The 24287-nt window shown below is 41.7% G+C and overlaps 1 protein-coding gene across 1 annotated transcript in view; it reads right to left on the bottom strand.

Moving 5' to 3' along the window:
• Positions 1-24287, bottom strand: part of LOC115131772 (histone-lysine N-methyltransferase ASH1L-like) — a 48384-nt gene that overhangs the window by 4810 nt on the left and 19287 nt on the right. Inside the window, 11 exon segments of the mRNA XM_029663748.2 lie at positions 225-315; positions 9651-9737; positions 10223-10498; positions 11317-11449; positions 11667-11721; positions 12138-12290; positions 14764-14927; positions 15043-15113; positions 15524-15679; positions 16002-16110; positions 17559-17705. Coding sequence (XP_029519608.2) covers positions 225-315; positions 9651-9737; positions 10223-10498; positions 11317-11449; positions 11667-11721; positions 12138-12290; positions 14764-14927; positions 15043-15113; positions 15524-15679; positions 16002-16110; positions 17559-17705 — 1442 coding nt within the window.

Raw genomic sequence — 24287 nt, 5'->3', positions numbered from 1 at the left:
GCTATACAACTATTATTCAATGTGGCAACCTGTGCAACTGGCACACAAACATATTAAAACATTGACTTGGCCTTATACAGTACATGGGGTTGCGTCTGAAATGTCATTCTATTCCCTATATAGTGGCCTATACTTCTGAGCATGGCCCTAGTCAAAAGTAGTGCACTATATGGGGAATAGGGTGCCATTTCAGACACAACCATGGTTATAGTCCCCTTCCATACCTTGGTGCAGCAGCAGTTCGTCTCGCAGTAAACAGATGTGGTAGATGGAGCCAGACTGGGCGTAGCTGGGCTGGGGCAGCATTGGCACCTCCTGGAGCACCAATGGGACAGGATATCAGATGAAACAGGAAGATGAAATAGACAAAGCACTCATTTGACATAACCAGGGCTGTGGCAGTCATGAAGTCGCGGCAGCCGGAGATTAGCAGTTATTTGCTCGACGGTCTCACTGTAATTGACCGTTAATAACAGTTTCTCAACTGTTTACGCTCTAAAATTGGAACTTGAAACGCAATCACTGAAACCTGAAACTCATGTAACAAATCCCTAATCCAAGACTGCAATTCTGCAAGCACAATTCCTGCTTTACAATCAGTTTTCAATTCTATCACACCTTTTGCAAAACACTACACACAGTTCTCTACATTAGGCACAACATTCAAAGTTTTTCATTCAGTTTTTTGTCCCTTTCGAAAGCAACGCCAATCACAATGCCGAGCTCTACACACCAATTAGCAACACCCACTTCCCATAGGTGTAAACAGTATTTGCTTAATTGTTCACTTAGAAATCAGAGCTTTAGCACTATAAAAGGCCACAGATGAGCTCTCCTGTTTTGGAGGAAAATGGTGAAGCTAGAGCTAGAGGTGAAGGAGAATTACTATTGCAACAACACATCATCAGTAGGGTAAAACTAACCTGTCACACGACGGTCTAATCCCAGCTCACGTTCCCTATTAGTGGGTGAACAATCCAACACTTGGTGAATTCTGCTTCACAATGACAGGAAGAGCCGACATCGAAGGATCAAAAAGCGACATCGCTATGAACGCAAAGCTTCTGGATATCAAGACAGCGATCACACACCTTGGATTAGACACAGCTTTTTCTCCAACAAGCAGGATGCACTTCAGACACCCAACAAAGCCAAAATCCCCGTTATTGGCAAGAGAAAGGACACCGAGCGGGGGGGTGCCTCGTAAAGATCCACGGACGGCGAGTGGGGAAATCTGTCTTTACCGTCAGTAGTACTTGACAACGTACAATCATGAATATCCTACCAATGGGACATCAAAAACAGTCAAATTCTTATGTTACACCGAATTGTGGCTGAATGACATGGATATTCAGCTTGTGGGATATACGCTGCACTGGCTATATAGAACAGCACACTCCGTCTGGTAAAATGGGGGGGGGGGGGGGTCTGTGCATATTTGTAAGGAAGCATCTAGATTTTGCATGCCTGAAGTAGAGTATCTCATGATAAACTGTAGACCACACTATTTGCCAAGAGAGTTTCCATCTACTTCCATCTGTTTTTTTAACCACCACAGACAAATGCTGGCACTAAGACCACACTCAGTCAGCTGTATAAGGAAATAAGCAAACAGGAAACCTCTCACCCAGAGGCGGGGCTCCTAGTGGCCGGGGACTTTAATGCAGGGAATCTTAAAACAGCTTTACCTCATTTCTATCAGCATGTTAAAACTTCTTAAGGACGTGGTACCGAGGTGGGAACCACAATCAGCGGAAATGTTAAAGAGCGCCACCTATAGAGGTTGATAAACCTCAAACTTTCATTAAAATTGACATACAATATACTGAATTAAAGCTACACTCGTTGTGAATCTATCCACCAAGTCAGATTTGTAAAATGCTTTTCGGCGAAAGCATGAGAAGCTATTATCTGATACCATGCACCCTCAAAATACTGCAACGTCACCTAACACGACAGATTTTGCGTTAGCCGTCGCAAACCAAAACGCTGAAATAAAATATAAAACATTCATTACCTTTGACGAGCTTCTTTCTTGGCACTCCTAGATGTCCCATAAACATCATTTAGGGTCTTTTTTCGATTAAATCGGTCCATATATAGCCTAGATATCGATCTAAGAATACTGTGTGATAAACGGAAAAAAATAGCGTTTCATAACGTAACGTCATTTTTAAAAATTCAAAAAGTCGACGATAAACTTTCACAAAACACTTCGAAATACTTTTGTAATGCAACTTTAGGTATTAGTACACGTTAATAAGCGATAAAATTCATCAGGAGGCAATGTAAATTCTTTAGCTCTCCGTGTCGAAAACATGTCCGAAGAGAGCTCGACCAAAACATCCGGTCGGAGACCGGAGGGAATGAGTTCCCTTGATTCGGTTCGACCAAGAATCAAAGCTGAATCAAATGACAAGACTCTAGACACCGTGTGGAAGCTGTAGGCACTGTAACCTCGGCCCTATTTAATTCGGTTCACTTTGAACAATTCCTTGAAGTCGCAGACGGATATATTTTTCCATTTTCAGTGATCAGATTTCCCTGCACTTTTCGATGAAACGCACGTTCTGTTATAGTCACAGCCGTGATTTAAACAGTTTTAGAAACGTCTGAGTGTTTTCTATCCACACATACTAATCATATGCATATACTATATTCCTGGCATGAATAGCAGGGTGCTGAAATGTTGCGCGATTTTTAACAAAAAGCTGCGAAAAGCTGCTTGAATTCTCAACTTCCTTAACACTTCATGCACAACCTGAGGGGGAAAAACATCTTCTAGATCATCTGTACTCCACACACAGAGATGCATACAAAGGTCTCCCTCACCTTCCATTTGGCAAATCTGACCACAATCGTATACTCGTGACTCCTGCTTACAAGCAAAAATTAAAGCAGGAAGCACAAGATCAATTAAAAAGTGGTTTGAAGAATCAGATGCTAAACTACAGGACTGTTTTGCTAGCACAGACTGGAATATGTTCTGGAATTCTTCCGATGGCATTGAGGAGGACACCACATCAGTCACTAGCTTTATCAAAAAGTGCATTGAGGATGTCTACCCCACAGTGACAGTACGTACAGTTCAAGTCAGAAGTTTACATACACTTAGGTTGGAGTCATTAAAACTTGTTTTTCAACCACTCCACAAATTTCTTGTTAACAAACTATAGTTTGGCAAGTGGGTTAGGACATCTACTTTGTGCATAAGTAATTATTTCACTTATAGCTCATTGCATCACAATTCCAGTGGGTCAGAAGTGTACATACACTAAGCTGACTGCCTTTAAACAGCTTGGAAAATTCCAGAAAATTATGTCATGGCTTCAGAAGCTTCTGATAGGCTAATTAACATAATTTGAGTAAATTGAAAGTGTAGGCTTTACCTTCAAACTCAATGCCTCTTTGCTTGACATCATGGGAAAATCAAAAGAAATCAGCCAAGACCTCAGAAAAACAATTGTAGACCTCCACAAGTCTGGTTCATCCTTGGGAGCAATTTCCAAACGCCTGATTGTACCACGTTCATCTGTACAAACAATAGTACGCAAGTATAAACACCATGGGACCACGCAGCAGTCATACCACTCAGGAAGGAGACGCGTTCTGTCTCCTATAAATGAACGCACTTTGATGCGAAAGGTGCAAATCAATCCCAAAACGACAGCAAAGGACCTTGTGAAGATGCTGGAGGAAACGGGTACAAAAGTATCTATATCCACAGCAAAATGAGTCCTATATCGACGTAACCTGAAAGGCCACTCAGCAAGGAAAAAGCCACGGCTCCAAAACCGCCATAAAAAAGCCAGACTACGGTTTGCAACTGCACATGGGGACAAAGATCATACTTTTTGGAGAAATGTCCTCTGGTCTGATGAAACAAAAATAGAACTGTTTGGCCATAATGACCATCGTTATGTTTGGAGGGAAAATGGGGAGGCTTGCAAGCCAAAGAACACCATCCCAACCGTGAAGCACGGGGTGGCAGCATCATGATGTGGGGGTGCTTTGCTGCAGAAGGGACTGGTGCACTTCACAAAATAGATGACATCATGAGGTAGGAAAATTACGTGGATATATTGAAGCAACGTCTCAAGACATCAGTCATGAAGTTAAAGCTTGGTCGCAAATGGGTCTTCCAAATGAACAATGACCCCAAGCATACTTCCAAAGTTGTGGCAAAATGGCTTAAGGACAACAAAGTCAAGGTATTGGAGTGGCCATCACAAAGCCCTGACCTCAATCCTATAGAACATTTGTGGGCAGAACTGAAAAAGCATGTGCGTGCAAGGAGGCCTACAAACCTGACTCAGTTACACCAGCTCTGTTAGGCGGAATGGGCCAAAATTCACCCAACTTATTGTGGGAAGCTTGTGAAAGGCTATCCGAACCATTTGACCCAAGTTAAACAATTTAAAGGCAATGTTACCAAATACTAATTGAGTGTATGTAAACGTCTGACCCACTGGGAATGTGATGAAAGAAATAAAAGCTGAAATAAATCACTCTACTATTATTCTGACATTTCACATTCTTAAAATAAAGTGGTGATCCTAACTGACCTAAACAGGGAATTTTTACTAGGATGTCAGGAATTGTGAAAAACTGAGTTTAAATGTATTTGGCTAAGGTGTATGTAAACTTCCAACTTCAACTGTACATACCCCACCAGAAGCCATGGATTACAGGCAACATTCGCACTGAGCTAAAGGGTTGAGCTGCCGCTTTCAAGGTGCGGGACTCTAAGCCGGAAGCTTATAAGATATCAAGCTATGTCCACTGACGAACCATCAAACAGACAAAGTGTCAATAAAGGACTAAGATTGAATCCTACTACACCAGCTCCGACACACGTCTTCCGTGGCAGGGCCTGCAAACTATTACAGACTACAAAGGGAAGCACAGCTGCAGGCTGCCCAGTGACATGAGCCTACCAGACGAGCTAAATCGCTTCGAGGCAAGTAACACTGATACATGGATGAGAGCGTCAGCTGTTCCGGACGACTGTGTGACCACGCTCGCCGTAGCCGATGTGAGTAAAACCTTTAAACAGGTCAACACTCACAAGGCCGCGGGGCCAGACAGATTACCAGGACTTGAGCTCTGGGCATGTGCTGACCAACTGGCAGGTGTCTTCACTGACATTTTTAACCTCCCTGTCCGAGTCAGTAATATCAACATGTTTCACGCAGACCACCATAGTCCCTGTGCCCAAGAACACTAAGGTAACCTGCCTAAATGACCAAGCTCTCACGTCCGTAACCATGAAATGCTTTGAAAGGCTGGTAATGGCTCACATTAACACCATTATCCTAGAAACCCTAGACCCACTCCAATTTGAATACCTTCCAAACAGATCCACAGATGATGCAATCTCTATTGCACTCCACACTGCCCTTTCCCACCTGGACAAAAGAAACACTTACAGTGGGGCAAAAAAGTATTTAGTACAATTGTGCAAGTTCTCCCACTTAAAAAATATGAGAGAGGCCTGTAATTTTCATCATAGGTACACTTCAACTATGACAGACAAAATGGAGGGAAAAAAATCCAGAAAATCACATTGTAGGATTTTTAATGAATTTATTTGCAAATTATGGTGGAAAAGAAGTATTCGGTCACCTACAGAAAACCCTTTATCTTACTGAATGTGTTTCCTGGTCCTCTCCCGTTGGGTATGGGAAGTGTTACATACAAAACAAGTGTTCAAAAATACTGCATTTTGGAAATAAATGACAATGTTTTTGTTACTATATTGCATGTGGTGTGTTTATGTATATTTGAGTAGGTATACATTACTGTAACAATATTTTACAACCGGCTAAAGTGTAACACTGGAAATGCAAAAGGCATAAACCTACTGATGGGATATTCATAGTAGTGTTTTGTGTTGTTGGTTGGTAGACAGATTTATTCATATGACGCGTGTCATTTTGATGAAAAAAAACAACAACATTTTGAATGCATTTTTGTGTTTAGAGTTTTGGGGAAATGGCCCAGAGATTCAGCAAACGTGTGTAAACAATTTTGGAAAACTGTAACAAACACATTTCAAATCTCCTGGCTTCCACACATACGGATGCAGACCTTTGGAACATTACATTAAAAAGTCTAATAAATCCATTTAATATAGCCTACACCATCACAATAAATCCATTATTTTAGACAGGTCTAAAGAAACATGATATGAACGAAATGTCTATATCAGAAGAACAGAATAGCATACTCTTTTCTTTTTTTTACCACAGGTGGACTCCAAATTAAGTTGTAGAAACGTCTCAATGATGACCAATCAAAACAGGATCCACCCTTTGCTATGACCTCAATATCGAGTCTCATAGCAAAGGGGCTGAATACGTGTGTAAATAAGGTCTGTTTTGAATAGCATACTCTTGACTTGTCCTTATGTTAGGCGCTGATATGGCTGTGGGCTACACAAAATTATTTCAGGCAAGATTTGCTTAGAATTCCATAGCATTCATTTGTATTATTTTATAGTATGAAAATACAATTGAACATAGCTGAATAAAATAGAAAATATATTTTCTTCAAAAGATTTCCAGGGGAGTGATGCGGCTAACTTGCTTAATTTAAAGTTATTCATGCAACTTAAGTTGTGATAAACGTTGGCCTATATGTTTTGATTTTTAATACATTCTTAAGCTGCATGATGCGTCTGATTTGAAAAAAGTTCCATGAAAGACATGAGCTCTGATTTGTTTCTTGTGCAGGCTGCACACACTTCATCCGTATCTCATTCACAATTTGACAAGCACTTAATATTCTCACCAGGCCTCAAATTTCCCAGGGACATCCCTTGTGTGGCCATAATGCCCCCTAAAAAAAGCCTTTACTTTTGCCATCAAAGTGGCTGTTGTGCCCTTGGGCTGAATATAATAGTTATAATTCCCTTCTCCCGGTTGCCGTGCTCCGAAGCACCTCTCACTCACGTCTCTCTCAGATCTAAATCCTTATTAGCCAATGCCCCTCACTGGATCGAGTCCTTCTCACAGGCATCTCAGTGCCAAAGTAGGCTACAAGTGAAGACACACGTTGGGGATGCAACTGCATGTGTCACTCTTATCAAATTCTAAGGCCATATTGAAGAGGTAGGAACTGTCCACATTTAGCCTACTTTCGTCGGCCAACAAGATGCGTAGGCCTAACGAACTGCAGAAGCACTAGCCTATGTCAATCTACTGTCCCCCAAAGTACAAAAGTGGACCTATTCTATTGGGCAACTTGTCCTTCTGTGAGAGAAATAAATATCCCCGACATAATATAACCCCTCACATAAAAAAAATAAACTTTTAAAAGCCATTAGGCTGATGGAACAGATCAGAACATTTAACTTAATGTTGATAAACTATGAGGCTATTTCGTCACATTATAAGCGCAGCAATGCACACATGGCAGTAGGCTATAAGATTGAATGTTCCAAAATGCAATCAATTCACGGGAAAACACTTCTCAAAGATGACCGCAATTGTGATTATACATTTAATGCTTTATTATTAAAAAGGTGCATTTTTTATCTTGAAACTCATGCACCGCCTATGTATGCCAGTTAGGCTCTACAAGAGTTGTATATCAGATGAATGTGCTTAGTTTTAAGACTATGATTTGAAAAAGTCGCAAAAAAAGGTGTGTGCTGTTTCTTGCCTTTCTGCACACATTAGACATCACTCACAAGCGATAATACATCCATTCACAAGTGATGGGCTAATCCTGCCACCCATCAGACTATTCTTGATTTAATATTGTCTTTACATTTATTAAATAATATATGTGTGAAATTTGTTTTGATTTAGAATGGACCATTATCAAACAAAACTTTTAAAAGCCATTAGGCTGATGGAACAGATCAGAACAAATACGTGTGTAAATAAGGTCTGTTTTGATTATTTTGAATATATCCATAATAAATACAGATACAAATACAATAGAGTGTGGAGGACTAATCAGCAAGTTTGGTAGGCTACTAATGACCATCAGCAGGATCAGAGCTTGGCAGGAATACAATCACCAGCAGCCCTAGACATCACCACCTTTAGCTTTTAATTGAACAATGTTCATGCCTGGAACACATTTTTTTTGGTCCCAAATGGCACCCTATTCCCTGATACATTTACAAGCAGCAATCTGCGAATGGTAGATAGTGTACATTTTGGACTTGTAAATGACTCATTATATATCCATTGATTCGTCAAGAATAGAACTTAGAAATGCCTTAGGAGTAGGAGCTTAGTTCGACTGCCGTTCCCCATCAGAGCCCAAAATATAAGCTTTTACTACTGCCTTGCAGGTAAACGTCATTGTTCTACTAAGCTATTCAGTGGGTTTCGTTCTCCGTTTGTACATATGTTGAAGCATGCAGAGAAATATGACGCAACCACACAAAAAATGCTAAAATGTCTTGAAATCAATAGAGGCCATTATTTGAACTCAAACAAGAAAAAATAAACTTAGGATTTATAATGAAATATTGCCCATTCGCATTTCATAAGTTGAGCGACTACAATATTTTAGCTTGATATGTTAATAAATACTGTATTCATTTTTGCATGTTTACCCACCTATAATACCTACCCACTGGAGTGAGCGTAGATCACAAGCCCATAGTTAAATAGATTTACCCATAGGTAAAGTCCCCCCTTATCTCAGCTCGCTGGTCACCATAGCATCTCCCACCTGTAGCACGCGCTCCAGCAGGTATATCTCTCTAGTCACCCCCAAAAACCAATTCTTTCTTTGACCGCCTCTCCTTCCAGTTCTCTGCTGCCAATGACTGGAACAAACTACAAACATCTCTGAAACTGGAAACACTTATCTCCCTCACTAGCTTTAAGCACCAACTGTCAGAGCAGCTAACAGATTACTGCACCTGTACATAGCCCACCTATAATTTAGCCCAAACAACTACCTCTTTCCCTACTGTATTTATTTTATTTATTTTGCTCCTTTGCACCCCATTATTTTTATTTCTACTTTGCACATTCTTCCACTGCAAATCTACCATTCCATTGTTTTACTTGCTATATTGTATTTACTTCCCTTATCTCACATCGTATATAGACTTGTTTATACTGTATTATTGACTGTATGTTTGTTTTACTCCATGTGTAACTCTGTGTCGTTGTATGTGTCGAACTGCTTTGCTTTATCTTGGCCAGGTCGCAATTGTAAATGAGAACTTGTTCTCAACTTGCCTACCTGGTTAAATAAAGGTGAAATAAAAATAAATAAATAAATAAATAGTAAGTCAATAAGGCAAACTGGCAAGCTAGTTAGCCACAAAGAATTGGTAGCTGGCTACCCATGGAAAATGGACAGCTAGTCATCTACTTTGCATAACATTCGTTAGAAGTTGTTTATGACTGTTAAACTAGACGGCTCGCTAGATTATCATGTTCAGTGAATGGGTAGGTGCAGCATGCCATAACAGTAGAGGGAGTGCGATTGCTTCTCAAATGTAATATTTGATTCACACTCGCGTCCTCACAAGAACATGCTCAAAAGAGAACATCCTCTGAGCATGCACTCGGAGCATAAGTGTAGAGCACAGTACTATGCGCATAGAGAAACACCCATGGTTGGTTTAGACCGCGGGGTGCGGTCGAGGTTGGGTTAAAGAGGACAACACTCACCCTGTCCACAGGTCGGGGGTCGCACTGATCACACAGGTAGTGTTCCACCTCCGCCTCAAGCCGCATGCAGTCAAAGTGCTGCCACACCTGAGACAGACAGACATCACCGTTTACACTGACTCACACCAGGATCACAGCTAAAACTAACAATTTATAATAAGAGTGCCATACTAAGAAGTCTCTCACACAACCAACTCCTGCTTTCAAAACATTGCTTCCACAGACAAGAACAAACACTCACCATTCACTCGGAGTCATCAGGCAGGTACCACTACATTCAACAAGCCTGGAATCCAAACTGAATATTGCTTGGTTTTACTACTAGAGTTACTGATATTCAGTTGTATCCATATTCAGTTTGGATTCCAGGCCAACATTCAACAAAAATGAGCCGGCAGTGTTGGGTTGTGTCCCAAATTCACCCTATTCGCTATAAAGTGCAAAACTTTTCACAAGGACCAATAGGGCTATAGGAGACAAAACTAGGCCATTGGACTCTGGTCAAAAGTAGTGCACTATGTAGGGAATAGGGTCACCATTTGGGACTCCATTCTCCAGACGCTCTCTCTCACCATGCACTTCTCACACTGGATCATCAGGCCCTCGTCTTTGTACATGCCGCAGATGCAGCGGATGATGTCATCGTCCTTGTCGTGGGAGCCCGGCCAGCCCCCTCCGTGGTGGTGATGGGCGTGGTCTCGCTCCAGCGAATCCGAGCTGTCCGCTTCGCTGGCCGTCTCCCCAACGATCTCGTCGATCTGGACGGCAGCCTCGTGGCGAGCTCCGTAGTAGGCCTTCCTCAGCCGGCATACATCCCTCCCAACCGACGATTTCCGCCCGTAGTATTTCTGCCAGGATGGAAGGTGCACAGGGCAACAACGTTGAGAACTTGGGAAATACAGTGTGTGTTGTAAAGTGGAGTCAAAGACCAGCTCCCATGAAAATAATAACAAAGCTACCTAAATAAGCTTGACCAGGCTTCCAATATCCCACTGGGAATTCTAAGCCCTTGCACAAGGATACATTTTCCCTGGGGTTCATTGCAGACACTGAGGGCCTTTGGACAGCGGGGTCAAATTACTTTCAAGGTGCACTTCATTGACGAGTTCGCTGACAATGTCATGAAAACAATGCACGCGTCGATGGGGCAGAAGTCTGTGTGTTGTTATGATTCTAGACTGTCAGAGAGCTAGCAACAATGACAAGAAGCTGCCATGTGGGGAATTGTAGGGGCCTCAATTCAGCTCTAATCTTGTTATTGATACCATGTCTTGTGTTTTGACCAGGCAAAAAAATTGCTAGCTAAACAACAACATTAACATCCTATTTAAACGGCAACAAGAAGCTCATTGTGCAAATGTAAGATTTGGAGAGGAAATATAATTGACAGTGTTAACAATCCTTTGGACTTACATTTACATTTACATTTAAGTCATTTAGCAGACGCTCTTATCCACTTTAACCAAAAACGCCTGTTTTGCTCCTCGGTTGCGCACACATCGGTTTTGCTGCTAAACAACCCACCTGTCTAGCGTTAAGTACCCTTCAGAAGATTCCAGTGGCACTTACATCCTGCACAGTAAATCAAAGATACCTCTGTGCTTGTGTGTGTAAATGATCCGTGGCCGTGTATATCCCATAGGGAGGAGGATTGTGGGAGACCCACCTCTGCATTGCGGAACACTTTGAGCATGTCGGTGTCAAAGGCCTCCACAGTCTTGTAGTGCCCTGTGGTGATCTGCTTCTCAATGGTGATCAGGTCCAGCGGGTCGGACACCTTCTCATAGTACTGAGTGTTCCTGGGGTCAAACACACACAATGAGTCATGGGTGAGAGCCAAAACTGGGCCTCTTGTGTCATGAATCCAAACATGATTGTAATGGTTGCAGGAAGCGATAAGAACATTGAGGGCGTTCTGACCTGGATAAGACAAAGTATTGCACAATACACTTACATACAGTAAACATGGGTGAAAGCACTAGCATGCATAATGAAAACAAACACGCAAACGCTTACCGCTTTCTTGAAGGTAGGTTGACCAGCGGAGCAGCAAGGGTCTGACCAGCTGAGTCTACGGACAGAGATCGGCGTTTTATTATATTCAGCAGCGTATTTCCTTTTACTGTTATAGGGCATAAATCTACTCAGGGGAAAATGTGTCTTTGCTAATTTGAATCAGATGTACATCAGTAGACGTTTGTAGAGGCAAATGCCACACAGGTAAGCCAGTTGTAGTGGTCCGTACAAGCACGTGGGCCGAGTCCTGTTGAGATTGGGTTGCATTACAGAGAAGTGTTGACTTTATACCGTCTTAACCATTTGCTTGAATTAAAACCCGGTTGACCAGAAGTCTCTCTGAATACATCAGAGATGGCAATGAAAGTTTGTCTAGAGACTAGGGAGTTGACGTGAAGGAGTACAGTGTGTGAGTGATCGAGTGTGTGTGTGTCAGCGAGTATTGCATGTGTGTGTGTGTGTGTCACTGACCCTTGTAGCTGGTGATCATGTCACAGATCTCTTTGAAGATGTGTGCCAGGCGGGCGGTGCGGGTGACCTCCGTGTTCTCCTCGGCCGCAGCCAGCCTCCGCGTGCGCACCGACCGGGACGTCTGCAGCGCCGAGAACTGTGTCAGGAACACGTCTGCGACGACAACGTGACAAACACACACACAGTCAACAAGCCATCAAAAACATTGACACCGCATACAAGACATATGTAAGCAATATGCCACAAGAGGCAGTGCTGTATCATGAATAGTTACAGGTAAATGGCGTTGTTCAGCCCAATGTAACAGCAGAGGGCCAGTCAACCCATTTACCTGTGCCTGTATTCATGATACATCACTGCCTCGTGTGCCGTATTACTTAAATATAAAGGCTGTTTTGCGTTTAGAAAAAATACAATGAATTACAGTACCAGTAAAAAGTTTGGCCACACCTGCTCATTCAAGGGTTTTTCTTTATGTTTTACTATTTTCTACATTGTAGCATAACAGTGAAGACATTAAAACTATAAAATAACACATGGGATCATGTAGTTAACAAAAGTGTTAAATCTAAATATATTTTAGATTCTTTAAAGTAGCCACACTTTGTCTTGATGACAGCTTTGCACACTCCTGGCATTCTCTCAACCAGCTTCATGAGGTAATCACCTGGAATGCATTTCAATTAAGAGGTGTGCTTTGTTAAAAGTTCATTTGTGGATTCTCTTTCCTTCTTAATGCATTTGAGCCAATCAGTTGTGTTGTGACAAGGTAGGGGTGGTATACAGAAGATAGCCCTATTTGCTAAAAGACCAAGTCCATATTATGACAAGAACAGCTCAAATGAGCGACAGTCCATCATTACTTTAAGACATTACTTTAAGACAATACGGAACATTTCAAGAACTTTGAACGTTTTCAAGTGCAGTCACAAAAACCATCAAGCGCAATGATGAAACTGGCTCTCATGAGGACTGCCACAGGAATGGAAGACCCAGAGTTACCTCTGCTGCAGAGGATAAGTTGAAATGACCAGCCTTTGAAATTGCAGCCCAAATACATGCTTCAGAGTTCAAGTAATAGATATCAACATAAACCATTCAGAAGGGACTGTGTGATGCAGGCCTTCATGGTCGAATTGCTACAAAGAAACCACTACTAAAGGACACCGTTAAAAAGAAGAGACTTGCTTGGGCCAAGAAACACAAGCAATGGACATTAGACCAGTGGAAATCTGTCCTTTGGTCTGATTTGAGATTTTTGATTCCAACCACCGTGTCTTTGTGAGACGCAGTGTAGGTGAACGGATGATCTCTGCATGTGTGGTGTGATGGTGCTTTGCTAGTGACACTGTCAGTGATTTATTTAGAATTTAAGGCACACTTAACCAGCATGGCTACCACAGGATTCTGCAACGATACCCCATCCCATCTGGTTTGCGCTTAGTGGGATTGTAATTTGTTTTTCAACAGGACAAATACCCAAAACACACCTCCAAGCTGTGTAAGGGCCATCTGACCAAGGAGAGTGATGGAGTGCTGCATCAGATGACCTGGCCTCCACAATTACCCAACCTCAACCCAATTGAGATGGTTTGGGATGAGTTGGAACGCAGAGTGACGGAAAAGCAGCCAACAAGTGCTCAGCATATGTGGGAACTCCTTCAAGACTGTTGGAAAAATCATTGCTCATGAAGCTGGTTGAGAGAATGCTAAGAGTGTGCAAAGCTGTCATCAAGGCAAAGGGTGGCTACCTTGAAGAATCCAAAATATTTTTACATTTGTTTAACACTAACTACATGATTCCATATTTGTTATTTCATAGTTTTGATGTCTTCACTATTTTTGTACAATGTACAAATAAATACAAACCCTTGAATGAGTAGGTGTGTTCAAACTTGACTGGTATTGTACATATTTTCTTTAAAACCTTATTTTGATGAGTAAATTATAATTATTTCACCAGAAGATATAGTGCAGACCAATCTGGTTGTTAGTTATTTCACTCTACATACGTGACCCAAGTTATTAATAATTGTTGCATAGTTGTATCGCCTAGGCACCGTTCACAGTCCATGTCCATACAGAGATTGAAATTCCAAAGTAAAAAGTGTTCCGGGGTCAGACAGGGAGACAGTGAAGCTTATATCAACCCCCACTGCATCAAACTAAATGCTAGGCTGGAAGCAAGGAGAAATAATGTGCTAGCTGAGATAAATACAAGAGATGAATTTGGACAGCAACATGATACTCTTATGGGAGAGGCGCAGTGATCATTTTCAGATGGAACTGTTAGCAGACATAGTGTGCCTGTGACAGCAAATACAGCATGGTTTGGAACGCTGCTTAGCCAATCAGCATCCAAACAACCAGTTTTATAAAATCAGGACTAAACTGTGGAGTTTCCCCAAAAGCTTTGTGGCACTAATATCATCACAAGTCTATTGTAAGCAAAGGAGGAAAGATCATACTAGTGTTACAAAACTTTTTGGAAAACTTACCTCTGGTACATTCCTGCATATAGAAATATAATTATTATTCTATTCATTCTAGTTCTGTGATTCTGCACACATGGATATGGTCCCCTGATTCCTCGCTCACATTCGCCTCTGACTCCTCACATACTGACCTGACTTGATGTTTCCATCGTCGCGGATGACTCCTCCCCAGCGTGTGTAGATGGACAGGCCGCCGCTGGCCTCCCTCTCGCCCTCCCTCTTCAGCAGCTCCTGCTTCTCCCTCATCTTCTCCCAGTTCCTGAGCAGGAACACCCGGTGTTTCAGCACAAAGTTTCTGAGCCACGGAGAGAGAGAGAGAGAGAGCGGTGAGTATGTGTGTTGGCGCGTGCATGATGGGGAGAGTGATTGACTGTTTGGCATGGGCGCGCAGTGTGTGTGTGTGTGGTTACCTCTCTCTATTGGACATGGGTTTCATGAGAAGGTGGGGATAAAACTTGCTGCTGTCACTTGATTCCTCCTCCTTGGGAAAAGAAGGGGAGAGTTAGAGATGAGTACTGATGATCATATGCCTCTGTTAAGTCCACCCATCTCACGATTCATGTCCAATGTGTAATCTTTTTTTATTATAGAACCTTCCACACCACAAAAACATCCTTTGAAACAAAGAACCACAGTCCTACATACACACTGCCCCTTAAAATAAACCTAACCGGGTAGGAGACCGCACTCTAGGTTACAGAGCTAAAGAATAAGCAAAAATTGGACTGATTTAGGATCAGAATGTGTCTTTGTGCATTATGCACCGTACGCTGTGTAAAAACAGCCGACAACGGTAAATATCAAAAGACCCATTTACGGCAGCAGTAACAAGACACCTGATAACCTTTTTTCTCTGACATTTCCTCCTGCCTCACTCCCCCGCTCCCTTACACGCACTCGTTTTTTCAGCTGGTGCTTGGACTTGCGTTTCTCCTTGAGTCGACCCAGTCGCCGTGCCCCGCCCGTCTTCCCAGGCATCCCGTTGAGTCGCTGACTCTTCCCTCCAATGATACCCCGGCAGCCCTCAGAGCCACACTTACACACTTGCTGGAGAGAGAGAGAGGTGGGGGGCGAGAGAGAGAGTAAGCAGTAGTAGGAAGGAGAAGGTAAGAGGAGAGAAGGTCAAGGTATGAGGTGACACAAAGGAATGTGTGTGTGTGTGCCAGGAAAAGGGAACAATGGGGAGAATTTAGATCAAAGATCGAAACCTAGTTGAGCGCTCTTGGATGGTAATATAATTAAGAGAGAGATGGGGGTAGCCTGGTCCCAGACCTGTTTTTTCTGGCTTGCAGTGGCAAAAACAGATATGGAATCAGGTTAAGTTGGGTCTGTAACTGGGAGAAGATGGTCGATGTGCAGCCACACCCACCTGCTCTTCGGTGTTGAAGGAGTGGAAGTTGTAGTCGTAGGTGAGCTCCGTGCCGCTGCTCATGTCCCTGAGGGCAAAGAGGCCGATCCTGTACACCCCATTCACCGACCTGCAGGAGCAACAGACAGGAGGGAAGAGAGTGAGCGGAAGATTTTCCCAGGCAGGCTTTGAACTTGAGCATAGGGCACAGCCTGAGCAAAGAGCTCTGGTCAAAAGTAGTGCACTATATAGGGAATAGGGTGCCAATTTGGCAGCATTCTTTCTTTATCTCCCTGCACAGTACAACAGTGTAGGCTGCACTTTCCCTTTGCCGTCTAATTTTTATTCCTGTGAGGACAAAAAGCAGTTTCGGCACATTGTCTCTGGGCACTAGTACAGCTGTGTCCAAGGCCCCAGCTACCATGCCGTATAATCGCTCTTCTGTGACAAGATGGATGACTGGCCATGCTTCACACTGGAAATTCTCTATCCCTGTAGAATCTCTTATTCGAGGCCTGCTCCACACCACAGCAGAGACAGAGTTGTTAGATCGGTGTGTCCTAGTTTACTGACTGGATGTTCACGAACGGCAAGGAAGAAAACAGGTCTTTTCTCAACAGCCGTTAACCGTTTTTACGGTCTGTGTTCAGGCCCTTTTGGGATTAAACAACACTTTCAACAATGAAAAAGCTATTTTATCAACTTCAACTGTCCTCCAAGAGTTGCTGAAATTCCTCTTCACTTAAACGGTGGGATGAACATGTTGAGGTCCCATTTGCCTTTTCATTCAACCCAACCAGACAAACGATAATAGTTATGCATCTTAGAGAAGGAACCAATTATTCAGATGCCTGCTTAACCAGGTCTACAACTGTCTTGCTTGATCCTGACTGAGGTGTGCAATCCTGTAATAGTCTGAGGGTAGGCCAATTGGTTTATCTCAGTGAAAGGGCTTTAAACTGTTTAGTGTGGTAAACTCGGGCATAGTCCGGACGACGTGATCTTATCAGGTTATCGTGACAGAAGCAGACCATTAAGTGGAGGGGGTGAGGGGATTTAGGTGCAGATTTACAAAGCGTCTGCACCAGTATTAAGTTACCTCTCAGCAGTGAAAATCTAAGCGACAACTGTCTGTTTCACTTCCTTTCAATTCCAACTCGTAACTTTGGTTTTACCTTGTGTTCTACCTTTCATGTATTGTTCCCTGTCAAAAATAACAAGCTTGGTAGACACTTAGTAAATCATACTATTGTGTGTTAACAGACTGTCTTCTGTACTAGAGAATTAGCTCCTTAACATTAGCCAAAGAGGCAGTTTCCTGGAAACAGATTTAGCCTCGTCTAGGACTAAGAAGCACTTTTAATGGGAGAATATCCATTGAACATGCTTTTCGGTAAAGTAAGTACTGTGTCCGGTAAACCGTCCCTAGCTGAACCCCAAGCACTACTAGAGGTGGGTGGCTCAGTTGGTAGAGCATGGCGCTTTCAACGCCAAGGATAGTGGGTTCTATTCCCGCTTGGGCCACCCATACCAAAATATATGCACGCTAAATGGCCTATTATTGTCCTACTAACTCACCACTTCTGCATCTCACAGTTGGGTTCACAGCTGTGGTTGATGAAGCGGGCCTCGTTGCCCATCCGGTAGCTGTCGATCACCATGCCGCTGTCCAGGTTCAGACAGTATTGGCCGCTGTGGGCGAAGTACTGCTCCATCATGCGACTTCTACAGGAGGGGAAGAGGGACAGAGGGACATTAAAATGGGGAAGAGGGACATTAAAAGATAATAATACTATACAGCGTTTAGGAACACAGACTGACACTACAGAACCAGTCAAAAGTGCACAAAAATAGAATCATGATTTAACAGGGAAGAAAACAATATATTTGGCCGTGAATCCTTCCCAACTTACACTTAAGTAAAAATTTCCCTTAGTCACCCATTGACATCAATTTATGACTACGGGCACTATATTCGGCTGGCGCTAAGGAGGCGCAAGGGCCTATTTATATAATGAATTTGGAGGGCAGAAATTAAATATTAAAGCATTAGACCTCATTAAAGGCGTCAGTCATACACAAGTTATACTTAAATCCGAACTGGTTCTATAGCAAACATTTATTCTGATTACAACCTCACTTTCGGTTATTTGAAAACAAAATCTCCAAAATGTATTTTTCCCCCCGATGTTCTGATTCCATGGCACATGTTTTATGAATTGACACGCAAAACAACACCGTATTCAAAACTTTGAATTTTTCCATTTAAATGATTATACAAAATAGAATGTTATTTCTACGGGGGATACAACATTCACAGCTCTGCAGATTTTGCTGCGAAGAGACAGTCATTTTGGTACTGTCCATATGTAGCTCGTTTTTGGTCACAGGTCCAGGAACGGCTGAAGAATTGCAACACTTACCTGGAGCTAACTCTGCAGAAAGAAATACTGGGTGATTTGAAAAGTCAGTCAATTGATCAAGAATATAATAACACTTTTAGCCAAAATGTTGTTCATTTGAAAATCTCTAGAAACTATTAGACTAGAAGGGTTCAGAACTTTTGTGAAACATCACAGCACAGTTTAAAAATATATGGCAAATAGAAATCCAATATGGATAGAAGGGAGGGGTTTAATGGAGCTGCAGGGTGGGACTAATAACAAGATAACAAAAGGTCAAATATACTGTGTCTGTAAAATGTATAGATTCAGAACTTTAGTTTAATAGCACAGTTATAAATATCTGGCAAATAGAAATCAAACTGGACGGACATCAGAAATAGATGGGAGAGGTGCAGGTTAGAGGAAGGCCAGGCCTAAAAACAAACAAAATATAACAATTGTAAAATACATTATGTCTGTAAAATGTATATATGTATCAGCTGGAAGTAGAAGCCTAAGTGCTGTTGTTTACTAGTTTACTCCAATTAGGGGAGGGTTGGTAGGGTTTGTGGGAAATATATACATGTGGTTATGTGCAGGGTTGGGTAAATTACTTTCTAAATGTAATCAGTTAGTTACGCTTACTACTTACCTATCCAAAATTGTAATCAGTAACTTCAGGTTGGGTAATCCAACCTAATCTGATTACATTCAGTTACTTTTAGATTACTTTTCCTTTCGGCATTTGAGGACAAAAATGTATGTTACCAATTGAACGACATCTATTGAAGGTTAAAATTGACATAGCTGGCCATATATGGATGTTACATTTTATTTTATGGGTTGGTTATGTACAGTGGTTCCTCCTTTAAAAGTTGAGAGCTTACACCGCGGGTTTTAGAGGTAATATGTGGTTTAGTACGGTTCCCTGCGTCACCACTTCATTGCACCAGACCAGCGCAAGGGGGAGTTAGAGCACTGATTATGCTTTTGGTTCCTACTGTGTCTCTAAAAATGAATGGGTGACATAAACCGAAATAGAAACTGATAATTGTGCACGACTTCAGTATTACTTACTAAAACTTTATGTATTATATTATTAGGATTATTTTGATCTTACTGTAGGCCACTCCCGACTGGTCACGTTGTACAGCGCCTGAGTGGCGCAGCGGTCTAAGACACTGCATTGCAGTTCAAGACCCATGCAGGTCTTGACTGGGAGACCCATAAGATGACTTAAGGTTTTTCTCCCTCTAAAAATAGAAATAAACTGGCTTTATTTACAAATTAGTAACCATTTCTCACCCCATGTTCAAGAATGACCTTTTTCTTGCTAATTTTACATGATTTGAAAATAAAATATATTAATATATATTATAAAATATTTAAGGGTCATTGCAGTTATATTGGCGCTGACTAGGGAAACGTTCCTGCTGATCTTAGTGCCAGTCTACACGTTCAAACTAAAACAATGTAACTAATAATGGCATCTTTAGGCTTTCATTAAGAAAATGATTTTAAAAAACACTTAAAATGCCAATGTTTATTTAGTTATCGATTCATAAATTATGGGAATAAATATCACTGAAATACAGAAATATCCGCCAATCCTCTATGTAATTATTGGCGGAGAGTGACGTCATATTTTTCCATATACTGTATGCGACATGAGTCTCACTTGTGTTGAGTAATGTGCTATTAAAAGTGGTGTATGTCTTATTTATTTAAAGAGCATATTGAAGTTAGAAGCAATAGCCTACAACTATTATAGCACCATTTCGTGCTGCTCTGAGGCAAGCATGGGGGGGGCTGATCTTGATAAATCAATGATACCTTTATTTTCACCGAAACTCTGTTTGGGTATTGGTTAGACTAGAATTCAAAAATTAGGGTGTAAAAATGTTATGCTCTTAGTGTAACCTTTATTTAACTAGGCAAGTCAGTTAAGAAATTCTTATTTACAAGGGCAGCCTACTCCTTCCTCCCCGTCGGGGAATTGAAGCCCGGTCTCCCGCGTGCCCTGCCCGCACAACATTGGGATTCTTTAGCTAAATAGCCCAGTACTGTACTGCCGACCGTCACGTTGTACAGCGCCATATTTTCCATTCCATCCTAACGGAAACCCAGAGGGGTTTTCTTTTTCTTGGAATAGAAACACCATAATATTAAGCAAATTAATTAAGTACCAATCAAAAGTTGACACCTACTCATTCCAAGATCTCTTTATTTTTACTATTTTCTACATTGTAGAATAATAGTGAAGACATCACAACTATGAAATAACACATATGGAACAAATTCTTATTGAGAAGGACAGCCTACACCTTCCTCCCCGTCGGGGAATTGAACCCCGGTCTACGCACAACATTGGGATTCTTTAGCTAAATAACCCAGTACTGTACTGCCGACCATCGAGTTGTATTTTTCCTCGCTCACTCAAGGTTAAATGAAAATGGAAATCTCCAAAATATTGTTACTTTAAAAAAAAGTGATTATTATTAATTAATTAAGAATTATATAAAAATCCCCTTAGATATTCTCACAGATCCTAATGGATACTTAAATACTAATTTAGAATCCTACAATCCTCTAAAAATGTAATTATTGGCAGAGAGTCACGTCATTGAAAAAAATATTTGTAGATATACTGTAGGCCTAGCATAGGCGAAATGAGTATTGATTTCACTACAATTAGGGTGTGGAAATGTTATGCCCCTTATATATTAATTTAGAATCCTCTTATGCTGTATCCTATTCCCATAATATATTCCATTCCATCCTAACGAAAACCATGAGGGTTTCGTTTTTCTCGGAAAAGAAACACCATAACATTAATCCAATTAAGCCAAATTTCTTCAAAACAATCCCATATACTACGTTATTACAAGTAATACCAATATGGGAGACTTTCAAATGCTTCAAAGTTGCCCTCTGGTGGTCAAACTATCACTAACTTGCATTAACGTAAAGAATGGCTGACAATTAAATAACGTGCCATAGAATGTTGCAGCAGCCCGCAAGGTGTTCTGCAGTATGATGCAACTTTTAAAGGAGGTAGCACTGTAGGCTTCTAACCCATCACTTTCTACTGTATAATATAATTAAATTATATCTTAACATTTAAAAAACTAAGTCTATCAGAACTCCCTTCCTTCCAATAAATGTTATACCTCTTGATCGTCAAGAACAGGACTTGGAAATATGTAAGTATAAATTAGCCAAATGGCTTATTAGCCAGCCCTACTCTGTTGTTAATTATGTTATTGTCATGGAGGACTGATTGTGCTCATTGATTCGATTTGAAAAATAAACGTTTCGCTCATGGAATGGCATGCTTTGAGCACTACTGAAAAGTGCTATTACATGTGAATGCCATATGCTGCATTTGCTATAGGCCTATTGTTAACCTTTTTGTTGGTGACACTTTGACATCTTGATAACATGCAGTTTTTTAAAGAGCAAATCCACAAATGAAACAATAAAATGTTTGCCCCGCCTCTCGTTTGGTAAAAAGCTGAGGGATGGGCCTGGAGAAACTTAACCACTCTCAGATTAATAGACAGAGCTACCGATGAAAGGACTGACCATCCATGACAGTGTTTGTTCACATTTACAATGTTTACAAACATTGGAGAAACAAGCTTATATTTTGGGTTCTCATGAAGTGTGACAGTTGAACTAAGCTCGAGGCATTTATAAGTTATATTCTTAAGAATCAATGGATATATCATTTATAAGTCCAAAAATGTACAAACTACAGATTGCCCCTTTACGTCTATCAAAAGTGTTTAAGTCTGAACATGTGTCCATTAGGCCTATGGATTTTTCTTACCATGAATTAGATTGAGCAATAAAAGCCTCACTTTTATTCCATAGGCTGGGATCCGAACTATGCAGCTGAAGCAAGAGATCATTTTTCACTGGCTGTCCACTGGTTTCAAAAACAATGATTGATAGGCAGCCTAAACTTCTAGAATTCAACCATTGGGTTCAAATACACATTTAGATTTGTGAATAGCCATCCACAACAATAGGTAAATGAGAGCAGAAGTGTGATTCACATCAATGCGCTGTGTTGATAACAATAAGTGATATCCGGGCGCCGTAGATTACACCACTGCTGTCATCCTTACCTCCAAGTGTTTATTCAAAGTGGATAATCATTGGATGCCGACAGCAGTCGCACCATTGGAAGACAAAGCTTGGACTATAGCCTACAAAAGCCAATTCCTGCGATCCATCAAACACATTTGGTGTGTCATCATAGTAGTCTGATTTATGGTCAGACTCGCTCAACAAATTTAAACGTATGCCTTTCTTCAACGCAGATTTGAATGTCATTGAAAAAAACAGAAGTGTCAAAAAGTTCTCAAACATCGTTTCTGATTTAAAAAGTAATCTAGTTTTTCAAAAATATCCAATCAGATTCAAATATTTTTTGCTGGTAACGTAAGGGATTATTGTTACACATTTTTTTGTAATCCCTTATATGTAACGGATTATATGTAATCAGTTACTCCCCAACCCTGGGTATGTATGTGTATATCAAAATCAAATTTTATTGGTCACATACACGTGATTAGCAGATGTTAATGCGGGTGTAGCGAAATGCTTGAGATTCTAAATTCAGCACTAACTCAGCTTCTAAACTCAGAACCCTGTCTTTCAAAGATAATTCGTAAAAATCCAAATAACTTTAAAGATCTTCATTGTAAAGGGTTTAAGGACTGTTTCCCATGCTTGTTCAATGAACCATAATTAATGAACATGCACCTGTGGAACGGTCATTAAGACACTAACAGTTTACAGGTCACAGTTATGAAAACACTAAAGTGGCCTTTCTACTGAAAAACACCAAAAGAAAGATGCACAGGGTCCCTGCTCATCTGCACAAACATGCCTTAGACATGCTGCAAGGAGGCATGAGGATTGCAGATATGGCCAGGGCAATAAATTGTAATGTCCATACTGTGAGACGCATAAGACAGCGCTACAGGGAGACAGGACGGACAGCTGATCATCCTCGCAGTGGCAGACCACGTGTAACACCTGCACAGGATCGGTACATCTGAACATCACACCTGCGGGACAGGTACAGGATGGCAACAACTGCCCGAGTTACACCAGAAACACACAATCCCTCCATCAGTGATCAGACTGTCCGCAATAGGCTGAGAGGGGCTGGACTGAGGGCTTGTAGGCCTGTTGTAAGGCAGGTCCTCTCCTAGACATCACCGTCAACAACGTCACCGATGGGCACAAACCCACCGTCGCTGGACCAGACAATACTGGCAAAAAGTGATCTTCACTGACGAGTCGCAGTTGTGTCACAGTTGGTCAGATTCGCATTTATCGCCGAAGGAATGAGCTTTACACCGAGGCCTGTACTCGGGATCGATTTGTAGGTGGAGGGTCCATCATGGTCTGGGGCGGTGTGTCACAGCATCATTGGACTGAGCTTGTTGACATTGCAGGTAATCTCCATGCTGTGCGTTATAGGGAAGACATCCTCCTCCCTCATGTGGTACCCTTCCTGCAGGCTCATCCTGACATGACCCTCCAGCATGACAATGCCACCAGCCATACTGCTTGTTCTGTGCGTGATTTCCTGCAAGACAGGAATGTCAGTGTTCTGCCATGGCCAGCGAAGAGCCCGGATCTCAATCCCATTGAGCACGTCTGGGACCTATTGGACCAGAGGGTGAGGGCTAGGGCCATTCCCCCCAGAAATATCCCGGAACTTGCAGGTGCCTTGGTGGAAGAGTGGGGTAACATCTCACAGCAAGAACTGGCAAATCTGGTGCAGTCCATGAGGAGGAGATGCACTGCAGTACTTAATGCAGCTGGTGGCCACACCAGATACTGACTGTTACTTTTGATTTTGACCCCCCCTTTTGTTCAGGGACACAATATTCAATTTCTG

The sequence above is a fragment of the Oncorhynchus nerka genome, linkage group LG7, assembly GCF_034236695.1.
Source record: "Oncorhynchus nerka isolate Pitt River linkage group LG7, Oner_Uvic_2.0, whole genome shotgun sequence".
Classification (NCBI taxonomy): domain Eukaryota; kingdom Metazoa; phylum Chordata; class Actinopteri; order Salmoniformes; family Salmonidae; genus Oncorhynchus; species Oncorhynchus nerka.
Note: the sequence above shows the minus strand (reverse complement) of the source record. Positions and strands in the feature narration are given on the sequence as shown.